We start from the raw sequence: 7,833 nt of genomic DNA, 5'->3' as shown, positions 1-7,833 counted from the left end.
AACATGTTATTGTGTTTCAGTAATTTACCTGGCTTTTCCGAGTATTCCAATCTCTAAAATCAATTAATTCAATCGATATTAGGATAAACATATTAATCATGTCATGTGTTCAAAGGCTATTTGGAACATGAATTGGCATTTGGCAAGCCAGTACCCTCTGCAATGTATTAACATAATGCGCATACCTCAAACAATATTTCTTACACTACAGTTGCATACACAAAAATGCAGAGACGTACAGAGCTACCCTTTGCCACCCATGGTGACAGTAAGACAGGATGATTAAATCAAGCACACATCATGTCATGTCACATAGTTACACAATAAGACCAAATGTTTCACAATGGCACCATCTTGTACATGGATCAGGTCTGTGTTTTATTTTCCACCGTTATCATTAGTACAGACCGTCCCAATAGTGCAGCCCAATGCGCCTATCCATCAAGACACAAGCAACTGGCGGGCCCTGATACAGTGAGACAAAGGCTGCACAATGAGCATGAAAAGGTAATTGAAGCCATCTCTGTGTGTCTGAAATGGTCTCCACCGTCATGCGGGCGTGTTGACACAGCTGTGCAGAGTGCTGGACACACCAGCTAGGTTTGACTGATGTTCTCAGCTGGGCTCATGTGGTCACTGGAGCTGGGAAACAGGTCCTTGAAGAGAAATATGCTGCCAGAGGGACATCACATCAGAGGCTTGGTAGATTATAAAGCCTAGCTGCGAAGCCCGAGGAAGATTGGCAAGTGACATGAAACCGGGTGAGATAAAAATCAGGTTTGTACTTGAGACACATGGCCTTATGGGACAGGCGATTAGCAACTCAGATCAAGAGATGAGAAAATCGCAACATTGAAATAAATATCCTAAAATGTCAGGATTAGAAGAGACAAAAATTGTCTCTTGAGTTAGAGCCAAGCCATTTTACAGTCTGTCCCATCCACAGATGGAGCGGTGAAGGTCAGAAAGTCACCATTAGGGCTCCTGCTTCCTGCCTAGAGCCCATGCAGTCCAACCCCAACTGTGCGTGTAGATTAGATTCAGGGCTGGTTAAATAAAACTGCCATTCCAAACACAATAATCTTAGAAGATGAAACTTTCTGTTTGGGAAATGGCCTAAGTACAGCTTGGCAGGCCGCTCCAACACCGTGATCTGCACCGTCCTCCTCGGGAAGGAGGCGGGGGTCTTACAAGGAAAATATCTGCAGAGGGCACATTTCCACTCAGCTAAATCCTGCAGGCAAAACACAACAAATGAAAAACATGTCAGTGCCCTCTCTAAGCAACCAACCAACGCATACTCAGAAGCAGCCCACAATTATGTAACAGTGGCCTCCAGTATACAAACTCTCTCGTTATAGGGCCCTGGCTGGCTGCAACACAAATCAGATCATATGTAGGCAATGAAGTGGCCATAATTGTTCTCAAATGTTACTGAGCAGCAGCAATGTTTCCAGAGACTGGGACATTGAACAAGAACATAGTGGCTAATCAACATAACTGGTTTAGGCAGGCTTCTCATTAACATCTTATAGCTAATGATGTCTGGTTCAGCGTGAGCTATATAGTCAGCATTCAGGAATTATTCACTCAACACAATAATCCTGAGTGTGCCTACCCTAACATGTTCATCCCGCAAACATGGGAAAGAGCACCCTCTACTGAGTGTAATCGGAATGTGATTACACAAATGTCTCACTTTTTCATATCATGAACTACGCAGGCATTTATGTACTGCAACAAAATACAGAGCGTTTTTATTCATTAAGAGGGGGAAAAAAAACAGCCGTACTCCAATACATCTTTATGGTGAGTTTCTGCTCCAAGTGTGGAGTCAGCAGTGCCTACTCACCACAGAACACACACTGCATTTTGTGACAAACCACTCCACAATCTGAACTGGGAAAGGAACCAAACCAAAAATATATTACACAACTCTTAGCGGATTCTATTTTATTTTACATCTAGAGACACTTGTGTCACGTTGGGGTTATTCTACCAGTCAACAAGTACCGATTTTCTTTTACAGCTTATATCACCATCAGGCCATATGAGGGCTAACGTCTTGGGAATTGTGCCCCATCATGGTCAAATTAGGGTGGCAATTTTGCTTGTTTTATCATGAAGCTCACATGATAGTCAGCTCATTTTGATTTGGACAGGCCCATGTGACCCCTACCGCTGGCAATGTAAATTACCATATCCAGACTTTGCCCATCAGGAAACAAGATGTATGACCACAATAAGAGTTCCTTAGGGGATTTAATATACGCCACATGTATTTACCTCAAAACTTCTTTGTTTAGTGCAGTATATCTTTAGAGGAAATAATTCAAACCCCGGGACATTTCTTGAATGGTATGAATTTGGCAGATAAAAAAAAATAAAAATTAAACATTAAATGCCCTAATAAGCGCAACCATGTGTGCGCAAACAGAGTAAAAACAGCCAGGACACGAACATTGAAAAGTAAATCGGAAACAGTCGTTCAGTTTATCAGAAATTTTTCCATTCAGCCACAACATAATAATATGTGGAAACGTACAGTATGAACAAAGTGTTCCATCTACCCAAACTTTCAGTTATCGCTGCTACTACGCTACAACCTTCCATTCATATATTTTACAGAGGGGTTAAGTGCATGTCATTAAGGAGGAAAATAGCTTTCTACAGCTGAAACGTGGCAGTTGTCTGGGACATGGCATTGTATATGAACGTGTTGTTGAAGGGAACAAATTGACGAGTGATGAGTTTGATGGCCTCTTGTGCAGCCGATCCTAAGGAAACACATTGAAAGCATATTGAAGATGGTACATTTGCACCAACTCCCAAGAAAACTAAATGTTTACCCATAACAGAATAGTATGAGGATCCTAGACCATAATAAGATCCAAGTACTGTAGAACTCACCTCCCAAAAAGGATGCCACTGTGTGCGGCTCAGCAGCACCATAGCGACAGCTGTTGAAGAGCAAAGTGAAATGACATGTAGATTATTAAATCATGTTCCTCTCCTTGATGATAACTGTAAAATGGCTATAAGAGGTTAACGAAAATATTGTGGCAAAATTACAAATAAAAAACACAAAAACAGTAGTGAGGTTTTTGCAGTGGGCTGTATGTCTCATTTGAATTGTTAAAATGACCATTGTCTTTGCACATAACAGCTGACTGGACACTATGCACAAAACGTACAACTCGTGGATGTAGTCATCCTTCACGCTGACGTTGAGGCTGTACTCCTGCAGAAGGCTGTTCACACACAGCTTCAACTTGCTAATGTCTTCTTCTACTTGGTAATTGTAGACACCTTCAAAAAGAGGAAAAAACATCACATATCTAGAGATGGGCAGGTTAACATGGCAGAACACCGTTTCGTTCTGCTGTGTGCCAGGTTGTGTGTGACAAAACAGTTGTGTTGGGGGCAGAGCTACGCCAGCCTAGCCGTACCTGGGTAGCGGGAGTGCTGCTGATAGAAACGGTCCACAGAGCGCAGCATAAGGTACAACACCATCTCCCCATCTGCACCGTCCATGGTGCAGGCTGAGGAGAGAGCAGCATCTTAGTACACACATTATAAAAAGGGACTCGAAAGCAAAACAATAGGCCAAATCAAGGAGGGAGTCTGTATGGTGTTGGACTTACTGATCTCATCTTTATTGACTGTCTCCACGCTGTATTCTTCAGCCAGAGACCTACAGCGCACCACCCTCAGGAAGGCAGCGTTCTTACCTGCAGACCGAAACACACAGCACAAGCACAAGGGCTCAACCTACTGCACAGTGTTCCCTTTCATCATGGGTTCATCAAAGTGCAGCCACACTATTGTATGGCAAACATGACGCTTTGAGTTATTGTTAAATGAGTTTGAGTATTCAATTTACATTCCTGCCATATTACACATCCTGTACACTTTATATATGGTTGTGTGTGTGCTTGTCAGAATACTCACAGAATAGTTTGATGTCCTGCTCAGATATGCTCTCTGAGGGCTTTGGCAAGGGGGGGAAAAAAGACAGAAAGAAATCAACCCCCATTTAGCTAGATATCAGATTTCAAACCTTATTTTACAATCCATCAAAGGGTAATAAAATGTTGATACTAATGCAGCACTACTGCTACATAAGTACTACCGCAGGAGAGTTACTATGCGTTTTTGACATTGCACGAGATGAAATATCCCTGAGACTGCAGAATAAGGTCCACATACCTTTCCAACAGACTGCAGGAGAGACTCTACATGCTTAGAAACGACAGAAGCATCTTGCATTGCCTTCTCTCTATAACTGAAAACATATGCCTGCATTAATGCCCAGGTCAGGACTATGATGATTATGCCAGCAAAAAGCATACCTTGTGGAAATAAGGTTAAAGCCCAGTCAATCGTAAACAGTGGGAATCGCAGCGTCATATGGTTTGGCACATACAATTCTACCATTTAGCTATGGACATTGCATTATAAACCAATGACTGTCCTCTCCATGATATGCCCCAACTCAAAAGCATTGAGCTGTGCTCGCTATTAACCCAAAGCAAATCATTGACTTTTTAAAATGAAATCGGCGGCTGGCTACTTGCTATATACATGAATAATATAAATCATCACTCCCTACACATTCTGGAGGTTGATGAACTTCTCTGAGTCCGCAATCATATCTGGAATGGAGCCACGTACAGGTAGGTTTCCGCTGCCGTCGTTTTGCACAAATTCCCTCACTGCTCGCGTCATCACCCAGAAGGCTGGAGTCTGCGTACAGCAGAGAAAGACAGAACAGTCAGTCACGTATTAAACGTACAAATAAATCCTTCACAGGATGCTTCAATCATGGCCTGAGTAGAGGTGTCATATTTTGATTAACCTGTGATGTAATGTCATTGCATTGCTCTCCATTGAAGAGGTCGTCAACGCTGCTGGGAATCTACAGAGATGCGAGCGGAGTTAGCAAAGTTGACAGAGTAGCAACTTCCAGTGGCCTCATGCAACCAGCAGCACGGATTAACATAATACGGCTGAAAGGAGGGGGTTTAGGGGTGAGAAGAGCCACCTTGGTTGGGTTAAGGGCTGTGTTGACGTTCTTGATGGCCTCCTCAAAGTTCTCCTCATCCTCGGGAGTCCCCTTCTCATTCCTCAGGATCCCTAAAGAAACCAAGTATCATGAGAACACAAACCATTTACAGAGGCATAATCTGGATAAGATAGCGCGTGTAGACAACTAAAATGAGGTGAAAATGTAAATTACAAATGAAGTCAAGAAAAACCTAAGTGAAATACCTTGCCGAATAAGCTGTTTGAAGGCCTCCTTCTCTTTGTAGTTCTTCGGTAACTGAAAATGGTGCTAGAAAAGAAACAATGTATTGTTTGTCAGCGTTCTCGCACATCATAGGGTGCTGTAGAATGTGCCTTTGATTGTTAGTCACAGAAGTATTACCTCACTGAACCACTTTTCTAGGTATTTGGCAACAATGATGATCCATGGTGTATGACCGTGATCCTGCAGAACATAAGAGCATAAGGAAATACATGAACCAGGGAGGACCAAATTACAACGGCGGCCTAAAGAAAACGGCCAACAAACATGGACGACAGCCCACCTTCTTCCCCATTCCCTCCAAGTCGTAGGATTGGATGTGGCTCTTGAGTTCTGCAAAAGGTTGGTCAAGCCTCAGGTCTTCCAAGGCATTGTCTGGATGAGACTCAATCACTAGAGAGAGTGATCGCAAACAGCTTGTTTGAGTGTTTTCGATTAACTGCAAGAGAACACTGAGTGCTTGTCACCATTACTACAGATACAGCAATACACTCATGACTCACAAGGTTTACTATACCTGTGTGCTCCTTCACTACTAGCCTCATGTAACCGACGAGGCCATACGTTCTACACACCAGGAAGGGTACGTTTGCATTCCACAACACCGACCCCAGTCTCAAACAAGTGCTGTGAAAATAAAACAAAAAAAAGAATAATTTACACGACAAGAGAACGTTTTTATACTTGATGTTACTTTGTAAGACTATCATAAATATCAAATAAAAATCTTTACATTGAAAGGTACGTTTATAGATAAATGTGTAAGAATAAGAGGATGAGTCACACCTTTCTGGCAGCTGGACACCAATCACCAGAGTAAACCTGTGGAAGAACTCTGGGTCGTTGTCCAAGAGCTTGTCTGGGCTCTATAATGGAAAATGAAAGACCAGATCACAATAAGTCTAACAAACAAGACTTTTATCTGCTATAAGTGCTCTGCTTGTTATAGAACACTCAGCAATCAATACAATCAAAGTGCACTTTGTGGACAGTGAGACACATCATCGGCTACTGAACTGGTGCAGCGTTATCGTAAAGCTATACCTTGATCGGAATTAACACAGATCTAACTCTATACCCTGAGGATCGTGAAGTCAAATTTAGGCTTTTGTTTTTCTGACAATATGACAACATCTGTGCCAGGGAAAGCTGTGAGAGCCCTCTTCAGGGAGAACTGCTGAACTGCTCCTAGTTGAAAACAAACCTCCTCCACAAAGTTGCCAGATACATCAGTGTTCAGCTCCTGTAGCAGCTCTGTGGCAGCCTGGGCTCGATTCTGGAAAACCACACCATCCCAGATGACTTGTTATGACATAATGCATGCAGGTAGAGCTTAGATATTGATAGAGTAGAATATCATTAGGTTATAATCGCTTACCCTTCCTATGCTGTTGTTGCTAAGAAAAAAGCTGAGTAGAAAAGAAAAGTTAATTGAAGGCAAAGACACTATATTGTATAAAACATTTTAAGATCAAAAGCGCTTCAATGAGGTGATAACACGAACAATAGGCCTAACACTTTCTTACTTATTTCCGACGTCTTCCCCGGAGACTTTGTGTCCATCGACAATAGTGAATGATCCAATGCCTGATGATGAGAGCAACTAGCTTAGGTAGGCTAGCCTATCATGACGCATTCCCTTCGAGCAGTGTTTTCCACTCCTGGTCATCGGTATTTTCTAGTATAAAATATTGAAATATTTACCTGGAAGCACAAGGTTCTTTAGTATTTCAGTCCCAGATGCTGTGGAATTAATCAGGCATACGTGTGCATTTTCAAGTTCTTCTTGGCCATGGTCTCCCCACAATCTGAAATGGAGTACAGGCCATCACAACAACGGCATGTTGCCAATCTCCTTTTCATCTCCAATGCCTTGTTATTTAGCTGTTATCTCATCTGGTATGGTAAATAGATGAAAACAAGGAAACCTTTTGGAGATTCAGTCAGTGAACGACACCAATTCTGGCTGGTGTTGTTGAAAGTAAATTACGAGGCTAGAAGCTAACTAGTAGATAGCTACCCACTGACTGTAATAGTACAGCTAGCTAGCTTGTATGTCAGTGAAGACTAGCTACAGTAGCTAGCTATTATAATTGTAAAGCATGATAGTTAGCCTAAGAGAATATACTATCAAGCATAAAGAGTTAACGTTACTGGGCTTGCTAGCATAGCTACGTTAGCTAACTGGCTAGCTGCAGTTTGTCAGTGGATATATATCTAACTCATGCAACGATATAAGTTTAACAAATAATTGTACAATTTGCACATAATTTCTATCCTTACATACCTCAATTGTCTATCGTATTTCTGCTCTTTAGAAGCTTTAGTCGCTGCCATGGTCCGTTTGGCGAAGAATCCCACCAGTTAATTTGATAACTCCATTCGCTGATTCGATAGAGAGACAAGTGGCTGAACGCAGTTGTAAATTCAATGCTGCACTTTCGATTTAACTACAGTTGACCACCAGAGGGAGTAATAGAGCGCATTCAATCGATTCAAACCTGCGCAAAATGTTATGAATTCAT

The 7,833-nt window shown here is 42.1% G+C and overlaps 1 protein-coding gene across 2 annotated transcripts; it reads right to left on the bottom strand.

Annotated features, from left to right (window-relative positions):
* Positions 1 to 1,726: 1,726 nt before the first annotated feature.
* On the bottom strand, positions 1,727 to 7,746 carry LOC106561978 (NEDD8-activating enzyme E1 regulatory subunit). 2 transcript variants are annotated; one of them, XM_014126478.2, is made up of 20 exons: positions 7,596 to 7,746; positions 7,013 to 7,116; positions 6,835 to 6,895; positions 6,687 to 6,717; positions 6,513 to 6,584; positions 6,095 to 6,174; positions 5,826 to 5,935; positions 5,592 to 5,701; positions 5,429 to 5,491; positions 5,272 to 5,335; positions 5,045 to 5,136; positions 4,859 to 4,918; positions 4,613 to 4,746; positions 4,210 to 4,285; positions 3,952 to 3,991; positions 3,645 to 3,731; positions 3,450 to 3,542; positions 3,195 to 3,309; positions 2,911 to 2,960; positions 1,727 to 2,777 (listed from the first exon to the last, which is right to left on the bottom strand). In XM_014126478.2, exons 1-20 carry the CDS (start codon positions 7,643 to 7,645, stop codon positions 2,668 to 2,670), a joined length of 1,602 nt encoding a protein of 533 aa, XP_013981953.1. In that variant the 5' UTR covers positions 7,646 to 7,746; the 3' UTR covers positions 1,727 to 2,667. The 2 variants fall into 2 exon arrangements, with proteins under 2 accessions (XP_013981953.1, XP_045544992.1); XM_045689036.1 differs by lacking the exon at positions 4,859 to 4,918.
* Positions 7,747 to 7,833: the final 87 nt, after the last annotated feature.

This window comes from Salmo salar, chromosome ssa11, assembly GCF_905237065.1.
Source record: "Salmo salar chromosome ssa11, Ssal_v3.1, whole genome shotgun sequence".
Classification (NCBI taxonomy): domain Eukaryota; kingdom Metazoa; phylum Chordata; class Actinopteri; order Salmoniformes; family Salmonidae; genus Salmo; species Salmo salar.
The sequence above is the reverse complement of the archived record's forward strand: the minus strand, read 5'-3'. Positions and strand labels throughout refer to the sequence as shown.